Source organism: Carassius auratus, chromosome 24 (assembly GCF_003368295.1).
Source record: "Carassius auratus strain Wakin chromosome 24, ASM336829v1, whole genome shotgun sequence".
Lineage (NCBI taxonomy): Eukaryota > Metazoa > Chordata > Actinopteri > Cypriniformes > Cyprinidae > Carassius > Carassius auratus.
This window is the reverse complement of record NC_039266.1, coordinates 17,805,307-17,826,457: the sequence shown is the minus strand read 5'-3', so window position 1 is coordinate 17,826,457 and position 21,151 is coordinate 17,805,307. Positions and strand designations below refer to the sequence as shown.

At 36.8% G+C, this 21,151-nt stretch overlaps 1 protein-coding gene across 1 annotated transcript in view; it reads left to right on the top strand.

The window, feature by feature from the left end:
* Positions 1-18,872, top strand: part of LOC113042493 (heparan-sulfate 6-O-sulfotransferase 1-B) — a 47,611-nt gene extending 28,739 nt beyond the window's left edge. The window contains exon 2 of the mRNA XM_026201385.1: positions 17,480-18,872. Within this exon, the coding sequence (XP_026057170.1) occupies positions 17,480-18,182 (703 nt within the window). The 3' untranslated portion in view covers positions 18,183-18,872. The remainder of the gene's footprint in view (positions 1-17,479) is intronic.
* The last annotated feature ends 2,279 nt before the right edge of the window (positions 18,873-21,151 follow it).

Below are 21,151 nucleotides of genomic sequence, written 5' to 3'. Positions count from 1 at the left end.
CAGAGACCACGTTTTGTTCTCACATTGCAGCATGATGCTTCAATATCAGAAGCCTAGCTGTAATATTTCTTACATTACGAAAGGGTGAAGGAGAGAGACTGAGATAAAAGAAAGTGAGTTGTGTTGTTTGATATGATGCACAATGGTGCAATAGTTTGTGAAGGAGAGACAATGTCAGTGCTCGAACTCCTCTCACTTTAGTCTTAAATAGCATAGTGTAACAATGAATTGATAAGTGTTGTGATGTATTAACTATGGTTTCAATTATTTGTGAGATTGTACATTGCATTAAAAGGTGCATTGCAAAGCAAAATTAATGCTTTAAAACCTATCTTATAATGCATTATAGATAAAGGCTTTAAAGTGTTATTTTTTTTTAGCCCAAAAAAATCACTGTTTGGTAGATTCAGTGTTTTTATCAAATGTCTTATGCTCACAAAAGGCTGTGTTTAATAAAGAATACAGTAAAAGTATTGAATTCTAATCATTAAAAAAAACTTTTGTTTTAATATATTTTAAAATGTAATTATTTGTATGATCACAACTACATTTTCAGCTTAATTTAGTAAAGGATACATTGAAATTTGTTCATTGTTTGTCCATGTTAGTTTACATTGCAGTAAAGTTAACAGATAAATACAACTTGTGTTAGTACATGTTGAAATTAATGTAAACCACAAATAGCATAATGAAATGCTGTAGAATTATTGTTCATTGTTATTTAATATTAAATCATATTAACAAATGAAACCTTACTGTTCAAGCATTCCATATTTTCTGCTATTAAACAATTCTTATTTTTTTATTCTAGAAACTAGCATTTTGAATTGGTAGTTGTAAAAAAAAAAAAAAAAAGTTATGATAAACATTAAGACATTTCTGTTTATTATTAGTTAAAGAGATTCTATTTGAGATGCTCTTGGCTACCGCAAAGCCAATGAGAATATAATTTGATTACCTTTTATTGTGTGATGCCAAGCGCTCTTGCTGAAATTATGACTCAGTTTTAATAGTATCATTACTCTTTTAGCACATGGAAATGAGTCATTAGTGGTGCGATTTATCTACTGTCTTTGGCTTCATTATGTTTTTTTTTTTTTTTTGTGGTTTATCTGTAATATTGCATATGAAACCAGCAGAGCCTGTTTACTCTTTATTGTGTGTACCAGTAAACTTGATTTAGATTGAGTATTTTCAACCAAACATTTGATTACAAGGTGGGCGGCATGACCTAAATCTTATATCACGATATAATATTTTATATATTACATAACCATGAAGCTGTCTGTGTGAGAAATAACTGAATTTAAACAATGAATGTTCAAATGCTAATGCCATATTGTTTTACACTAGTATAATTAATTTAAAAGAGAAAATGGTACAAAATGTTAAAAAAGCTTCCACTGTACCCTTTCAAAAAGTACTGATATGTTCATTTTAAGGTTAAATTAAATACATTTTTAAAGTGTAAGTATTTCCTGAGAGTGGATATGATTTTCAGCTCTAAAAAGATACTGGTTTATTGAATTAATGTGGCAAAGAGAGTTGCCTTCTCCTGTCTGATTTGTTTGTTGTGTCGGCACTATAACCGACAAAGAGCTGTGTGTTGTGATTTCAGCTTCACTTTAAAGCCCACTGGCTGTTTTGATGGATCACAAGGAGGACCAAACACACTTCACTTGTCACTTACTTCTCCAAGGTGTTGTGATTTGAAGAAAATGCTGAGCAAGCCGCATGTCAGCTGTCACTTCGCCAGAAAAACCCAACCAGCTATCAGACCCGCTGAGGCATAGACTGCGTGCACGGTGCCTTCCCATACTGTGTGCCTGTGTATCGGTGCATGTCCGTGACGTTCCTTGAGTGCTTTGACGATATGTTTTATCTTCGGTCAGTGGTGTGGCCGTGTCTCGCTGTAGTCTGCTTAGAGTGCAGATTCGCTGTTCTCCACCTCTGAGACGTGTGCTTGACCGCTGTCCTTGGTGCTGAAAAACTATCTGGCTGAAAGCTTGATTGATTGAATGGTGCACTTATACTCACACAGGTGGAAGTGAGGGACCTAACTGATACTGTAAAGTGACTCAAATGAAAAATGATCACATTGTTCATTGAATCCACTTCGTCTCTGGCCTCTATGCTCTGTTCAGTTCAATCAGGATGTATCCTTTTCCTGTATAGCAGTGGTTCTCAAACTTTTTACAGTTGCATACCCCCTGGGGCATTTAACATTCTTCTACATACCCTCTCTCTTCCACCTAAACCCAGTCAAACCTTTCCTATTAAAGGACATTATTTGCCCGCTTAAATGGATTTACAGGTGCATTTTTTACCTTTTATAGAGGCAAAAATGTTCTATCCTTATTAATTGTATGTTATGTTTTATGTCATATTCGTCACATTCAGTTATGGAAAATTGAAGTGATAGCCTACTTGAAGATTTAAAAATTAAACTGCCAACAGGTCACAACAAGTCACTGTCTTAATGAGCCAGGCATTCATTCATTTAGTAACAAAACAAAATGTTGCAGCAAAGAACTACTGCAGGATTCTATACTCTTTGGGTGTAATTAAGAATGGGTTATAAATCACTGACTCTCCAAATCTGGAATCTGGGAGTGCAAAAAAATCTAAATATTAAGGAAATCGAAGCTTCTATATATTTAAAAAAAAATAATCTTTCATTACATTAGAAGCAGCATTTTACTTGTCAGAAATGCATGTTTGGTTTTAATTTTACTTTAAGTTCGGGTAGAATTAATGAATGCCAAAACTCTATTTTTTATCCGCGTACCACCTCCGTCACCTCACATAACCCAGTTCAAGAACCACTGCTGTATAGGTTACGCGTTACAGCATATACTGTATATGTACGAAGAATTAAATACATAGAGTTGTTGTTCACTGACAAGCTGCGCAAAACATGTGCAAGATATGGTCGTGGTTTTGTGCAGCTTGTCAGTGAACAACGGCTCTGTGTAGGTAATTCTTCTCCATGTGAAAGCGTGCAGTTGATGGATTAGGGCTGTTCTCGGCTAAAGATTATTCTGGTTGACTAGTAGTCATTAATTTTAAGCATTAGTCGCACTTTTATTAATAAACCATATAAATCATAAAATCTAGCCTTAAATTGCCTGCACAGCCTAAGAAGCACCTCAAGCACACACAAAAAAAGGCTTGCCACAGTGCACCGGTAAATATAATAATTATGAATGTCTTAGGGTAAAACAGCAAGTACACTGCATTAACGTTTTAATAATTTATTGCTTTCTTTTTTTGGTTTAAGCGATTAAGTCAGTGACACTGACTCTTTATCGCTGCATTATGCACCTGTATGCATGTTTCATACAGATTACATAATGTAAAGATATGTATTTCCAATTTGAATTTGTTCATTTAAAAGTTTTATTCTCTGTAGATATGCAGTAGCCCAACTCACTACTGTTCATCTTCTACATGCCACAAAAAACATGTGAACAGCACACTAACATTAGACTAACATTAGATTGAGCTGCCATGTAAAGTTGCTACTACTTAATATTTCAGATGATAAGCCATATTTGAGGTAGATAAATGTTAGGTGAGCATATGGATGTCCTGCCCAATGTATATACTACCACATAGACCAACCGTTAACGATTTGTCCACCACGGACTGTTTGATTTCGCCACTTCGTGTGGAATTTTTTAAATTCTTTGACTAATGAAATTTCTTAAGTTTACAGAGGTGATTTAGTGAAGAGCAGAGATAGATTTTCTCTTTTGTTGTTTGCTTAACATGAGTGATAGACAGGAGTATTAGACTGCTGTCACTTTAAGAGCTGCCCAGTTCAAATATACTATTACACGTTTTTTTTTTTTTCAGCTGTTTGATCTAAATTACTGTTTTTATGAGGATACTTGCAAAGATGGGCATTTTGACACATACAAGTGTGTGTATGTAACTGATCAAGGCCTGTAAAGTGGCAAAAATAACTCAATACCATTCAGTACTCTGAGCACTTTCGTCACGTGTGTGTGTCATCATTTGGCTGACGAATCAAATGTGATAACGTGGTCGGCTCTTAAAGATTCAGATCTCTCCCAGCAGAACTAGCACCACACAAGTTTGTTTTTGTGAAAAGTGGGGACATCCCATAGGCGTAATGGTTTTTATACTGTAGAAACTGTATATTCTATCACCCTACACCAACCCTACGCCTCACCCTAACCCTCACAGGAAACTTTGTGTCATACCCATCATGTCATTATACAGAGTTTTGTCCTGAGATGTCACAAAAACACACCCTCACTCACTCACTCACTCACTCACTCATTCCAGGATCTGATATATCAGGTGTTAGATTACACTCATATTACACAGACTGATTTATTGAAATTAACTTGGATTAGAAGCAAAACCAAGAGCCTCTCAGACATATTCATTAATGTGGAAGTCAGCTTATTTTTCAGAAGAAAATATGCATTAGTTTCTGTAAATTACATTGTAGCCATACTTGAGTATTAAACCTATATGAACAGTGGGAGGTGGAGAACTAGAGACTGTTAGGATATGACTCACTGAAGTATTCATTTGCAGCAGCTTTGCTTTTTACTTCTGATGTACATTTAGGCTACGTACCAAACCCATTTATTTATGGAGAGCAATGTGACCAACGTGGGAGTAAATATATTTTCTGGATTAGCTCAATCTCTGTGATAAACAATACGATGATTAAAACACACTCATCAACTAACAAAGTTTGTGAATGAGACTATATGGCTTGTATGTTTCACTCCCCTTAGTTTTATGTGGTCGAGAAAAATACACTGATATGGAAACATGTTTGGGTGTCAGGTGTAGCATAGAAAAGTGTTCAAATATTAATCAGATTTTGAAGGTGGTGCCATTCTAAACATTGTGTATTTTGACACAAATTTCATGATTTGATTCAATTCTCATCCACAAGCTTTCGATTCGATTACAGATTCTATTCAATATCGATTATTTGGGATATATATCAGGTACAGTAGGATACATGCCAAATTTTCTCAAGGAAAAAAAAATCTCAACTTGCTGTAAAATATTCATGAGAGTCTGCTGGTACTATATCACTATAATATTAAAGGGTAAAATATACTGATTTGTTAAAATTACACTTAATAATGTTTACAATTACATTATATTTCTACTTCAATTTGTGTCATAAAAACTTGATGGATTTATTCAAAACATAAATTAAACAGTGAACATCAGTAAAAAAAAATAATAATTATAATGAATAAGTTATATGGTGCATATATTTAGCAAAAATGCCCCTCTCTACAGTTTATTTTGTTTCATCTGACAAATGAAAAGTTGGAAAGATTTTAGTTGGAAGGCCAGACAAAGTATTTTCGCTTTCACAATAAAACATACAGCCTCTGTGTCCACAACATGGCGCAGCAACAATACTACAGCGAGAATACAAGTTACACCTTCTTTCTTTGCATGAACATTTTGGCAGTGTTATACAAATCTTCCCACATTGTGACATAGACATTTGGTGGCGTGTTTAAACAAGGCATTTTAGGAGGGCCTGGATGCGTCTTAACTTTTATAAAGACTTTGGGTTTGAGACTTTAGTCTTTACAACTTTAGGGATCTTATCTATTCACAAACAACTTGTAACATCCAAAAGAGAAAGGAAAAGTTGAAATCACATCATATGACCCCTTTAAAGTACCAAAGCACAATGCTTATTGTGACGTATTGGATGGGAAGTGCCCTTCAATGTTCCGTCCGTTAACTGAAAACAGGCTGGACTAATCAATTCTTGGAATTTAAGAATCGATATCGTTCCGTAAAAATGAGAATCGATTAATATCGAGATATCTAAAAAAAAAATGTACCCAGCCCTACTGTGTATCACTCTCTCACACTCCCTGCAGACTGATCCATATTGATCAGTGTGGACTGTATCTGTCTAGATCTGGATCGACCGTGCCATTGTGACATCAGTGCATCGGTCAGCACAGCGGAAACCATTAATGCAGAACTGATTAAACTGCACTAATAGGCATTTGTTCTGCTTGAGTTACCAGTCACAAAAATCAAGTTGATTTACTGATCAACAGTCTGAACCCCGTCTGTGTGAAAACCAGGATTTTAGAAGCAGTGAAAGACACTTCTCTTATTCTCTTTCCATTCTTTTCTTTTAATTCATTAATACATTCTTTGATTTTCTACTGTCTTTCGTTCTTTGTGATTCAGAGCAGTGAAAGAATAGACCATACTAGATTTTGAACTAGTTTGACTGATTCAATGAAAAGAACTGAATCATGGAAAGATTCATTTGTAAATCGTACACAATTACATTCCTTTGCTGTCGTCTTTCTTTCTTTCTTTTCTTTCTTTCTTTCTTTTAGGGATGGAATGAATATTCCGCAACCAAAAATAGCAAAAAAATATCTTTCAGTGTTTGGCTGAATAAGCAAAAAGGCTGAATAATATGTACTGAACAATGACTAATGCGAATTACATTTTATATCCTATTATTCCATTCATTCTTTTATTTTTCCTTTCCCTCATACTTTCTTTTTCCTTTCTTTCTTTGTCTCATTTTTCATTCATTTCCTTTGCTGCTTTCTCACTTTTTCTTTCTTTTTTTACTCATATTATCCTATCATCCCTTTATTCTCGCTTATCCTTTTTAATTCTCTTTTTTCCTTATACTTCCAAATTATTATTTTTGTGTGCTTTTTTTTTTGTTCTTTCTTTCTCACTTTGACAGCATTATGCATTGAGAATTAATATAAACTTTTTTAGTTATTATATACACCCAACTTTTAATATTCTCAAGAGTTCTGCTCCTTTTAGTTTTGGCTGTGTATCAGCTTGCGTTGTGTGAATAGAATATGAGTGTCGTGCATTAGTTCAAGTGTGGGAGACCGACAACTGGCCCTGAAGGCTCTCCAAGGCCCATCTGCTTTTATCAAGCTACAGTCATATGAAGGTCTCTGTCTCACCTCTTACCAAGGACCCTCAATGCATTATAACAAGGCCAGTGTTTCATTTGAGCCTTCATTTTTTTCTTTGTTATCTTTCTGTTGGTTTCTCTCACCCATCACCCTGATAAAGAGGCTCTCGGTGCTTTAAAATGACAGAAGTGTTCAAAGAATTCAGAAATGTCTCCATTAGCATGATCATCATTGCACTGAGAGGAAATAGACTCTGCAATTATCCAGGAGTATCTCATGTGTGACAGGCATCCCGAGGAGGTCAAAAACACTTATTAACTTCAAACTGTGTGAGTGTGCGTCATGTCTGTCTTCTGTGTTTGTTGTCTTTGTTCAGTGGCAGCTAGAAACGCTAAATAAGGCATTCTTTATTTATTTATGCAGAAAAATGTTTACTCATGTTAATTTATTGCATTTCTTATTTGTTAACTATTAGTAGTTTAAATATATAAAGCACATAACAAGCCTCTCAGGACATCTATCTGAATATTAGGCAGCTGTATTCACCAGCATGTATTCTGATGAGCATTAATCAACCCAAACTAACAGCACGATGCATTCTGGTCTCATTTCTCGGCATGGCAGTAAAATGGAAGCTTATATTTAAGTATAAACAAATAGTATAAAATAAAGCACAATAAATAGACAGTTTTGCCTGGATGGATGAAAGTGCAACACCTGCAGTGATGTGCATTAGCCAGGAAAATGGGGGAAAAGCCTCTGGCCTCCTTCCAGACGGCCCGAAAAAGAGAAGCCAGAGAGAGGGAGGATGAGGGGGAGCGGAGAGAGGAACAGCATCTGCTTCATGCCTCAGTAGTTTAAAAAAAAACAAGTGGAGGGAAAAAACGCTGGATGCCAGTGACTGTGAGTACACCTGTCTGGTTGTCGTCATGGCAACCTAATTAGAAAGCCAATAGGATGAGAGCAGGGTCTGGTTAGAGACGCCAAAGACAGGAGCTCAAAAACAGTTCAGTGGTGAAGATTAGAATGAGAAAGATTGCTTCAGCTGAGGTGATTTGAGAAGAGAGAGAGAGATGATCCGTCTTCACCTGTCAGCATCACAATACACACCTGCTTTGTCTTTTTAAGAAATTTTATTGTTTTAAATGTTACTTTTTAAATTAATTTCTAACATTTTTTTTTTCAGTTTATAATTTATGACTTATGACATTATTTTAATTATTATTTCTTTATATATTTGTCTTTAACCCATATTTGCTATTGCTTTTTTATAACATTTAAAAAAATTACTTTTTAAAAATATATTTCCAGCTATTGTTTTATTAATGTATTTTTGTCTGATCCATATTTTGTTACTTTCTTGTTTATTTTATTGTTCACATTGTTTATTCATATTTCTTTTATAAAATATTAATATTTAAAATGTAATTGTTTTATCTCTTTATATTTCTGCTTCATATTTTGTACTTTGTGCATTTACCATGCATTCAAAGCAGGCTCAAACTGAAACTAAGAGATATCTCTCTCCGAGAGATGGACCAGAACAGAGGTCTCTGTCTTTCACTTCCAAGCCCCCTCTGCCTCGTTCTCTTCCTCTCTAAGGCACTCTCTGTCTGTCTGATAAGACAAGTGGTCTAAGCAAGCCTGGGGTTAAACACATTCTTTACTCTTCTTCCAGAGACACTAACTGTTTAAACTGTAAACTTGTTAACCCAGGAATCCCGCTCTAAAACAGACACCATTGTTAAAAAAAAAAAAAAAAAAAAAAAATATATATATATATATATATATATATATATATATATATATATATACACACACACACACACACACACACACACACACACATATATATATATATGTATTTATATGTATATATATATATATATATATATATATAAAGCACGACAGACAGGAAAGGCAAAGCTGAAAATAATTTGGTTTTAGTCCTGGCTATATAAATTATATCCAGGATGGAAAAGATTATACTTCCAAGTCATCTAAAATAATAATAATAATAATAATAACTAGCTTTCTAATCTTTTTCTATTCTATCTATTTTATTTTCATTTATTATAGAATTAACCAAAGCAAAAAACTAAATCCTCTAACACAAGCTTGCTCAATTTTTTTTTTTTCTATTCTATTCTGTCTGTTTTCTTTTTATTTATGATATATATTTTTAAAAGCCCTTGCTATCTGTATTGCATTAAGCTAACTGAGACTTGTTGTAACACTTGTGTATCATAGCTCTTTTGTTGATTTTGATTGGTTCTATTGTCCTCATTTGTAAGTCGCTTTGGATAAAAGTGTCTGCTAAATGTAAATGTAATGTAAATCTCAAGCAGTTTTCTAGCAATGGTGGAGTTCTGTTAGATTTTTTCTAGTGTGTTTCAGTGAGAAATCAGTGAATGTGAAACGGAGGGATCTCCTCCTCAGGCTGTTAGGGGGTCTCTTTTCTATAAACATTCCTCACATTCCTGCTGCTAATTGGATCAGAACCATGGAGTTCCTGGTGGAGAGCTCCTTTAGTGTGCTTTTAGAGTCTTACATGGATGGTGGTCTGTTTCTTCTCTCTCTCGCTCTCTTTCTCTCTCTCTCTCTCTCTCTCTCTCTCACTACTATTTGGTCTCGGTTTGTTTTTTCAGGGCACATGGTAGTTTCATCAGATTTTGGTTGCATCTGGGTGATACATTGAATATTATGGCAATAATAATATGAAATAATTTATACTTCTGTTGGTTTAAGTCAAACCTAATAAAATAATTTTCATAAAAAATATTACAATTTATTCTTTATCATTGTTAGTAGTAGTCATTGACATAGTTATATGTTGGGAATATAAAATTAATCCTATATTAATGTTTTATTTATTTTTATTTTTATTTTTTGATCAAAAAATTTCAGGGACCTGAAATCATGAAAAAAGCACTTCTTTTCCACCCCCACAGCACATCAGCATAAAGTAAATAGTTTGAAGGTTAAAGGCCAGGTCATCCTAGACTCTCTCAGGAGGGCATCACATTATGAGAAGGATTTATGAAATCCTGCATTATTCCCTCTCTAGTCTCCAGTCCTGCCTTAGTCCCTATTGGTTCTTCAGTCATACATAAACATAAAGAACTGCATGCAACAATAAGCTCTAGCTTTATTAAAGCCTCTGCTATATCTGAACTTATGTACCACTGCTGTCTGTCTCTCCAACCAGAACACTCTCTTTCCTGTGGAGTTCATCTACAATTTACAATCTTTTTCTTAAAGGGATAGTTACCCAAAAATGAAAATCACCCCATGATTTACACACCCTCAAGCCATCCTAGGTATATATGACAATTTTCAATGAGACTAATACAATCAGAGTTATATTAAATCATGTCCAGGCTAATCCATCATTTATAATGGAAGTGGATGGTAGCCGAAAATTTGAAGTCCAAAAAATTGCACCCATCCATTATAAAAGTCCACATGGCTCGAGGGGGTTAATAAAGGTATTCTGAAGCGACACAATGCGTTTGGGTAAGAAAAATAACCATATTTACAACTTAAGAAACCATAATCTCTAGCTTCCGCTAACTGTCGTACGCACATTCTCATGAGTGGCGTCCAGAGGATGATGCAAACGAGGTGACGAACGCAGAAGTGACAAACGTGGAAGGGCAGACAAGAGAGCAAAACAAAACACCGGTCACGAATTAGTAGTACAAAATGAGGATTTCGATGTAAGCCAAGAGGACACTGGCTTTTCCTTTGCTGTAAACAAAACTTGTTTTTCGCACCTACGTCATCCGCTGGATACCACTCTCATGAACGTGTGTAAGACAGTTAGTGGAAACTTGATATTAAGTTTTATACATTTTTAAATATGGATATTTTTCTTACACAAATGCATCACGTCACTTCAGAAGGCCTTTATTAACCCCCTGGAGCCATGAGGACTGCTTTTATAATGGATGGGTGCGATTTTTAATAAAGCATGGATCCGCCTGGATGTTATTTAATATAACTCTGATTGTATTCGTCTGAAAGAAGAATGTCATATACACCTAGGATGGCTTGAGAGTGAGTACATTTTAATTTTTGTGTGAACTATCCCTGCACTTTAAATTGCACAGCAACTCTGGTCATTCCATGTTTGTCGTTTGTCGTTCTTTGTCAAATTAAGGATTGATTATTATCTTTCCGCTAATATTTCACAGATTCGATCTTTCATTCCGATACTTGATTGTTTAACCTTCTGAATTTTTGCATTATAAGGTGGTAACACATGATGCTTGTTTTGGCATGTGAGAAAACACAGATGTTAAAATCTTCAGGCTACTGATTTCCCCATGATACCCGTCACAATTCAGATCCTGACTGCTTTTTTTAATGGCATCCATGAGGTCACGCAAGGTTCCTTCAGTGTGTTGGTTTGGTGCCTGCTCTGTCCTCACACATTTGGCAGATCTTTAACCTGCCAGGAGTCTTTCCGCCTACTAGGATCTCAACATGTTATTTATCACCCTCTCTGAAGTGAAACACCTGTGCGGGTTTAAGACGGCTGGTTTACGAGACCGCCAGGTAGATCCCAGGACCTGCAGGGGGTCGACCCGTTCTTCCTGACTTATTTACCACATTTTCCAGATTTTTTTTTTTTCATTTCTTCTAGCGGTTCCTCATCTTCTTGAGGCACTACTCACATTTTCTTCATAAAAATCTGTCTTTATACCTCTCTCCTTATCTGTCTCTCCTTTCCTCCTCTCTCTCTCTCTCTCTCACACACACTGGCGTCTTTATCTGCGTCTCTTCCTCCCACACCCCAAGACGAAAGAATCGCCGCTCTCTTGTTAGTCACGCTCCTTCAGCTGTTAAAGCTAGCATGTGGCAGCGAGCGCCAAGAATAAGGTGGAATTTACATTCATCCTAGTGAAAGCAGTTGTGCCGCCTTTGAGAGTCAGAGAAATCTAGTTGAAATCCTCCACCTCACTCATACTTTAATAGGTTTGATGCAGTCACGGGTGAAATTTCCACCTACTGCCCGTCTCTGCACCCAAGGCAGACCGCTGCCTCTGCTCACATTCAGAAAGACGCAGGGAGACCCTCTTACTTCCCGGTCCCTATATGCATTCCATCATGTTTGTGTATATTCACAGATCAGAGTAAAAATAGCTTGTTTTCTTGTTAGGAAGAATTCTGTAAAGCATCATTTATCAGATGTTGTTGGCTTTTCATGGAATTTCATTATAATTTTAATGTGGAAACCTTAGTTTTTAGTATATTAAATTAATGTTACTGTCAGATCTAATTTCTGCCAACTTCAACAAATCAGCATATTAGCATATTAGAATGATTTCTGTGACTGAGGATCTAATTCAGCTATGCATCACAAGACTGAATGACATTAAAAAAACTATTAAAATGGAAAATAGCTATTTTCAATTGTAATATTTTACAATATTAATGTTTTTGAACCAAATATATACAGTCTTGGTAAGCATTTTATTTTTTATTTTATTTATTTATTTTTTTTCAGAAAAAATAAATAAAAATCATACCAGCTCCAAACTTTTGAAAGGCATTTTATCATGGTGAACAAACTAAACTAATGTGATTCATACAGAATTCTCATGAGACTATATTAGCATTCCAGCTACTTACAAGGCAATAATCTTCTAAATCAAGATTAAAAAAGGTCAGTGACCACCAAAGTTCAGATTTCTGTTATGAGAAGGGGCTCTGCCAGATTGCTAAATTTAGATCTTGTTGTTGTTTCTTCACCTAAGGCCTTTTTAACACCACACATGAAAGGCCGTATTAACCGATTCACCCTGGTTTGTTGCAACAAGGCGCTCCAGATGAGTTAAGCATATAGCTACATTTTGAGGTTTTATTTTGTATAGATTCATTACCACAAAGATGTAAATGTGGACCTCTCTTTGTATAAATTAGATTTAATGACAATGTTTCAAATCAGAGTTTATAATAATTCTCAGTGGCTCACTTTAGTTAACTGTGGTATAATTTATGTGCATTGGTAAAATATATAGTCAGTGTTGTAACCCAAAATTTACTTTTCTGGTTTTCTGTTTTGAGCCGAGGAGGTTCGCTTTCACTTATCTGGTGTGAAACAGTTAAATTAAACAGCAAACAGTTAAATTAAATCAGTTAATTGAATTTTATTCATGTTTTAGGAACAAGTTTTTTTGTTTGTTTTTAAAGGTACAGTTGAAAATTGTCATTAATTGCTCACCGTCAATGTCGTTTCAAACCCTAAAGAGCTTTGTTCATCTTCAGAACACAAATGAAGAAATGTTTTATGTAATCCGAGAGCTTTCTGACCCTGCATAAACACTCCTGATGTCACACAGACCATTTAAATGATATCCCTACTACCTTTCTGGGCCTTGAACGTGGTAGTTGTGTTGCTGTCTGTGCATGGTCAGAAATCTCTCGGATTTCTTCAAAAATACCTTAATTTGTGTTCAAAAGATGAAGAAGGGTCTTGAGGGTGAGTAATTGATGAGTAACAGAATTTTCATTTTTGGGTGATGTGTCCCTTTATATGCTTGTCATTACCTGTTTCTTAACAGTTGTGATGGTGTCGGCAGATCATGTGGCAGTTGGCCACAGTGAAACAGATTGATGATGCTGGAATGCAACTTGTTAAAGAAACAACCAAGCCTACAAACATTTCAAAAGCATGTCAGCAGAATCACATCTTTTGGTCCAAGGTGCAATCATGCCACTACATATACAGTGGACCAGTTCAAAATGATTTTAGTGTTGTGGATCAGACGCTTGTAATAATAACCATTCTGGTGCCATCGATATGTCAGTGTGTCATCTTTGTGTGGTCAGAAAAGGTAATGTTTTCCTTTATGTGTGTGAAAGAAAGTTTTGTGTGTGTACATAAATGTCCACACTGAATTGTCAAAAACGCTTTTCTTTGTCCCAAGTTTTTTTGTACTCGCTCTTACAGAGAAATGGATTTTCAAGTGGACCGTCTCCAGGATGACAGACTAGAGTCATTTTGCACAGTCTGGTGCTTTTTGCTGGCAAAAAAAAAAAAAAAATGAGGAGACTTCAATTTCCCAACCCACACTCTGAAGCAGCAAGCATCCCCAATGAAATTAAACCAGTCTGGAACATATTCACCTGACCTGTTCTAGTCATGTCACCTTTAGATATTTGTCAAGGGTACTTGTGAGCTAAACCGGTGGAGGTTGGATGCTCTGGTGGGGTAAGGGAACCCTGTGGCAAGAGTCAGCAATGGTTCTGCATCAACAATTCAGCAATGGTTCACTTCCCTAGTGTTTAAAGGCACCATTTAGAGGTTGGCACTGGAAGTGAAATGTCTTAGGTAGCCAACATGTTGATTGAAATGGCTTTCTCTATGTGCATGTATAAGAATGAGAGCATATTGGCATCGATGGGGTTAACACACTGATCCAAAAGAACCAACAGTTGTTTTCTCCATTTTTCTGCCACTTCCTCTCTGTGAGTGTGTCTGAAAGGGGAAATGGTGCCCCCACAGCTGTTTTGTGTCTGGTGTGTCAGAATGGGTGACTGGTCTTTGTGCTGTCTGATTTGCATGTGGAGTTGTGTCAGATGGAGAGTTGTGACGGCTCCACAGTGAGCTGTCAGCCCGAGGATGAATCTTCCAGCATGCTCTGTCTTCAGTTCTGACCTTGAACTCCAGACTCTCCATCTCTCTCAAGAGCCACATTTCCTTCCGTGTCTCAGTGAGAGAGAGCAGGGTTTTAACCTCATAATTAGATTTTTAATGAAGTTGTGGATTGTTTTAATGTATTTGTTAAGTGGGCTTGATTCTACAATGGATTTAGAAGAATGATTTTGGAATGAACCTCCACATTCAGGGTAGCACCCCCCACCCCCCAATATTCAGATTAGTGTTTTAGTTTTTCAGTCGCTGGTTCTTAGACTATTACATTTGTAGTTATATTCTTGATACAGGATTTTTGTGTCACTATTTAAACAGACTCTAGCCTAGAAACTGTAAAGCTGAAAAAAAAAATTGATTTTATTATTTGTAAGAATGTATCTATTCACAGTCAGCTCTGTATTTTTTTACAGTGCCTTAGGATTAGTCAGTCAATTAGGCAAACCACCAGTTAGTTGATTTTACAAATGTATACTCTTGCTGACATTGAAGTTTTAGAGTACAAGAGGATTTAAACAAATACTTAGAAACAACAGGCGCCAGATTCCTACGCTTCCCGTTGACTTTGCCAAAGCAGACTTGCACACAAACACACACACACACTAACTGAAATGCTTCTACCCGAGTTGGCCTCAGCTGGGTCTTAATTCAATTATGAAAGACTTTTATAAAAGAGACTTGTGTTCAGTAGCTTTATTTATGAGTCTGCACAGTGTAGCAGCCCAAGCTTGTAGTATGACCCTCAGTTACTTTGTGAGGTGCCCCAAGTCTCAGTACTGGGTCCATTCTCATTAATAATGTGTTTTTTTCAGTGTGTGTTATTAGTATTGACCGGGCTTGCAGAGAGCAGGCAGCCAGTTATTGGCTGGGATTTGGATCTGCTGTGTGTGTTGATGGGGCCCCGAGTTTAATCACTGTGGAAACATGAGACTTATTAAAACGGGAAGCCTTGGCACTGCAGAGGGATCTCGAACGTCTCTCAGGCTCACTAATGATTATAAGCCTGCAGCTTTGTCACCAAATAAAGGGAAAGGAAGAGATAATAAAGATGTAAAGATACAGAGAAGACATAAAAAGTCAAATGATTCTATTAATTTAGATGGTGAATTAAGTAAAAAGATCAACAAAAATGAATCAGAAGTAAGAATCGTTTTAGCAGTGAGCTCAAAATCTCAAATTCTGTCTGAGAGTGTTCTTGCTGTGGCAATGAAGGTACTGAGGTTCTCACAAGTGTCCTATGTTTTCTGTAAGGGCCTGGTTAATACATGCACACTGCCACCATGTGGTTAGGAAGGGCACCGCATGTACAGTGAAAGGGCATTTAAGTGTTGACTGGATTGCCGCCTCTTGGCCAGAGGCAAGATGATTGCACAGTGTATCTCAGCACCCAGTGTTACCTTGGGAAGTGCCATGTGGGTCACCAGCAATGAATTTCAGCATCGCCCACTGTTTTTGTCTAATCACTTATTTCATACTGTTTTCGAATGTGTATCTAGCTCTCGGGCACTTTGGAGGGAATCCGTTTCCTTGGCACATTTGGTCACTGGAGTGTGAAGAGGTAATGTAGGGTGAAGCACAGCTGGAGCGAGTGGTGACGGGGGGGCGTTGAATTTGTAACTGAGAGCTATACTCTGTTGTCAGTCTGGTTGAGATTAATCTGTTGAAAACCACCTGCTAGTTTGTTGGCAGTGCTTGGTCTTTCTTCCAACTCCACAAATCCTTTGCGTGGTACCGCCGAAACTTTTCCCTGTGGCTTGTGTCTCTGTAGCATTCTCAGAGTGGCAGAACAGATATTTTTGTGTATTTTCAGAAAAGGTCCCTATAGTGTGCATGTAAGCAGCGTAAGAACTGAAGATAGGTGGTTTCATCACCATCATTATCTGACTGCTCACTTCAATACAGCCTTTCACTAAAAGATTCTAAACCATGCCTGTTATCTCACTTAGTTCTGCTTCATATAATGGTTGTTAAAGATGTTTGCAGATGTATGGGTATTTTTCTATCTCATGTCAAATAGGGAAGTGTGCATGGCCATACATGATTTAGTATTGTGTGGAAAAAAAGCAAAAAATAATAATAATTTGAGAGAAGGCAAAATAATCATGTAATCTGAGTTTTAAATAGATTCATTGAAACTGAATTACTGAAGTGAATCAAAACTTACCATTGATTAATATTTTGCTACTTATATTTATTACATTTATTCATTTATGTCTATGCATAAAAATGTTTTGAATCATTAATTAAAAAAAATACTACTCTTATTGCAGATTAGCAGATGCTTTTGTCCAAAATAAGACAAAATAATAACTATTATATTAATTTTTTAATACATATTACAACCAAGTATATTTTAATACATAATATACCAATTATGCACATCTAGACCAGAACTGTTCCTAGTCCGTATATTCCTGTCCTCCTTTTTTTGTCATCTACAATGATGATTCAAGGTCATCAATCAAATTAATATCTAAACCGACAGGATGTTAAGTGGTGGGAAAGGATTAAGACAGTGGTGCCCGGGGCATGCTGGGAAGGAAGTCTCTGAGCAAAGGCATTTATTGAGTCACGGTTTACACCTGTTACATCCTGTCTTTGGAAACAAAGTATTAATTGTAGGATAAAGTTGTATACATGTAGACAGTATGCCTCAATACAGGTTGCATTGTGATGATGGATTTTTCTTTGTTCTACTGTGAATGTTTTGTTGATGATATGAGCAGTTTAGCTCCAACAGCAAAGGTCATGGGTTCAATTCCCATGCACTGAAAGTCACTCTGGATGAAAGAATCAGCCAAATGCATAAATGTAAATATTATCATAATATTGTATATCATTGGTTTGTTTTGTGACTAATGGATTTCTTCTGTCTTGTTTTCTGCAGAAAGTTCTATTACATAACTCTACTGAGAGACCCGGTTTCCCGTTACCTTAGCGAATGGAGGCACGTCCAGCGTGGGGCAACATGGAAGACGTCCTTGCACATGTGCGACGGACGGACGCCAACGCCCGAAGAGTTGCCGGCCTGCTACGAGGGCTCAGACTGGTCGGGGTGCACTTTGCAGCAGTTCATGGACTGCCCCTACAATCTCGCCAATAACCGCCAAGTACGCATGCTGGCCGACCTCAGCCTCGTTGGATGCTACAACCTCTCCACAGTTCCTGAGAAGAGGCGCTCACAGCTGCTGCTCGAATCGGCCAAGAAAAACCTACGAGACATGGCTTTCTACGGCCTGACAGAGTTCCAGCGGAAGACACAGTACTTGTTCGAGCGCACCTTCCACCTCAAGTTCATCCGGCCCTTCATGCAGTACAACAGCACGCGGGCGGCCGGCGTGGACCTGGACAACGACACGATACAGCGCATCGAGGAGCTCAACGACCTGGACATGAAGCTGTACGACTATGCCAAAGACCTGTTTCAGCAACGCTACCAGTACAAGCACGTGCTGGACCGCCGGGAGCAGAGACTACTGAGAGGACAGGCATCTTTCCACAGCCCGTTCCGAGAGGACGGAGCCAGAGGAGAGGGTACGGCACGCCTGCCAACTGAGGACTACATGAATCACATCATCAACGGATGGTAACCGCCCACCCCTCTCCAGAGAGACCAAAAAAAGAGACACAGTTACAAGGAGAGGGGGATTAAACAGACCCAAGTGGAAGATCCATTCCCAGATGGGAGAGTTCGACATCCCATACTTTGGGCGGGGAATATGGGACCAGGAAACTTCATGAAATGAGCGTTTCGCTTAGTGCCCCATCTCATAGGCCTTTTATAAACAAAAGTTATGGCATACCATTAATATTAAATTATTATCGATTTTTTGTTTTTGTGCCACAAAGTTTTTCCTCAACCTCTGTGCTGCAGTGTTTCTCCAAAAGAGTGACTGAAACTAAAAAACAGATTTTAATATCTGATTCACATTAATGTCTGAGAATCTATGAACTCTTTAGGAAATATAAAGATTGTTTATATATATAATATATATATATATATATATATATATATATATATATATATGGCCTTTTTTAACTTGGTTTGAAGTGGATGGAACCAGTCACAAGTGGTTGAAAATTACTAACAGGTGTTGTGAGTATGATTTTATAGATATATCTTAATATATATAACACAAAAGAGTCCTGATTTCCATGAGTGTTTTTAGGGCTTTTCCCCTTTGAGTGTCGATTCCCAAGCAGATTCCCATAAGCCCTGGAGATTGTATTTGGAAAGCCATTCCTGACAGATGTATCCAACTGTAGTATACTAATACCCCCCAAAAAAACGATTACGCCAACATATTTTTTTTGCTTTTTAAGCATGTGCTAATTTATACAGTATGCACTGTATGTGTTTGTTTTTGCACATTTACTGTGATCCTTTAACCCATAATGCAGTGCAGTATGCCCACATTTTGCATTGTAAATCACGTACCTTGAATGAACAAGACTCTTCTCTCATTTACCGATCAGGATTCACATCAACATGTGCCCTTGTTAATTAAGTTTGTGCGCATGTAAAACATGTCAGTTGAACTTGCACTGAGCATGTTGGGGCTTGACATCTCTCACAGATAGATGTCGTTTGGCTCTGTGTCTACAGAGACTCCTTAACTCGCATCTTCACACTTCCCTCCAGCTTAAACTCAGAATAAACAGACTGCTATTGAAGCCATGTTTAGAGCCATTTTAAAAATGCTTATGGGAAAAGAGTGAAGAATGGATCAGATGTTCCGTCTGTCTCTCTCATTCAGAATATGAAAATCCATGCTGATTAAAATCAAAAGATTGGTGAGGAAAGTGTGACCATTACTGTGTGTGTGTGTGTGTATGTGTGCATGTTTTTGTGACATATCTGGACACAAATTTGTATAATGACATATGACACAGGTATTACAAGGAGAGGGTGACTTATGAGGACATAACCCATGTCCCCATTTTTCAAAACGTTTATAAACCATACAGAATGAGGTTTTTTTTAGAAGGTAAAAATGCACAAAGTTTCCGGTTAGGGTTAGGTGTAGGGTTGGTGTAGGGCCATAGAATATAAAGTTTGTACAGTATAAAAACCATTACGCCTATGGAATGTCCCCACTTTTCACAAAAACAAACGTGTGTGTGTGTGTGTGTGTGCGCGTGTGTGCGTATGCGTGTGCATAATGTTAATGTGTGCAAGTGTATATTGAATATATATGAGGTGTCTAGAGTTTGCTTCCCAACAATGTTCATTACTGTGAGTATTTCTGTTATTCATGACATCTGGATCTTCAAAATTACCAATAAAAAGTTATTTCCCGTTTTTATTTGAATATGTTGTGTTAAATGTTTTTCCTCTTTCAGTGTCACATGTTCCTTCAGAAATAATTCTAATATGCTGATTTGCTGCTTAATAAACATTTCTGAATAAATAATTCTAACAATAACAATGGTGCATTTTTTGTGAAAACAATTAATCTTTTTTTTTTCTTTGAATAGAAAGGTCAAAGTTTTTTTTTTTTTTTTTTTTAGTTTTTATTGAAATCTACATTTTTTTGTCATTTTTATTCAAGTTCATGCATCTTAGCAGAGTAAAACCAATTTCTTACTGACACCAAGCTCTTGAATGGTAGGTATATAGCTCTGTGTGAAAACGTTGGAACAATCACAGGTTTCCTCCCTGTGTCTTACAAAACTCTTGTTTCTGTTGTTTGAGTTAATCAGCAGCTCTCTCCCGAGTGTTAATTATTTCTTAGAGGGTGTGTGTGTGTGTGCGTGCGTGTTTAGTGTCCCAGGAACAGGCTCAATGTTATGACATATTTCCTGTGGAGGACAATTTTGTCATTACTTTTGCCTGACTCAAGTTTTCAGTGACAAACAATTTGAGAAACTCAAATCGTCATTTAAAATATATTCATCAAGTGTCATATTTCAGTACAGCAGTCTTACCAGGTCAGTAAGATTTGTTGTGATTCTGATTCTGTATGATTTATATATAACAATTGTTTCTTTAAAAAAAAAAAAAAAAAGATATTTTTCTCAGGTGGCCAAACCTGTGTGTCTTTCTTCACCTTCATGTCACAGTTTGTGTTCCCCTGAGAGTGGAGCTGAAATCATCTGCTGTTCCTCCGAGACGCTGATGACGCTGCTCTGCTGTAACCACAGACCACAGAGATCCAGCCCAGCAGAAGCACAGGGACGGCCAGTCGCCTCACTTGCTGTTTTTATTGTTCTTTGTTGGACCGATGAGATTGGCTTTTGTGTTGTGTTCTAAACTAAAGACCAACATGGACTTCAGAGGTTTACAAGGGACAATGTTGCATCACAGCCTAATGTTTCATCACTCTCTTGTGTTTGTCCAATAAAAGGGCAGTCCATTTTTGAAGGCAAAATATGAAGGCAATATAGCTATTCATAAAATAATAAAGCATTTATTATAGTCATATAAATGGTCACGCTGAAGAAGCTAGTCAACAGGCAGATGTTAACATGACATCTGTTTGTCTTTAAAAATCATGAACAAATCTACATGTGTATGAATAAAAAAAAAAAATAATAAAAAAAAAGGATCCAGACTGCA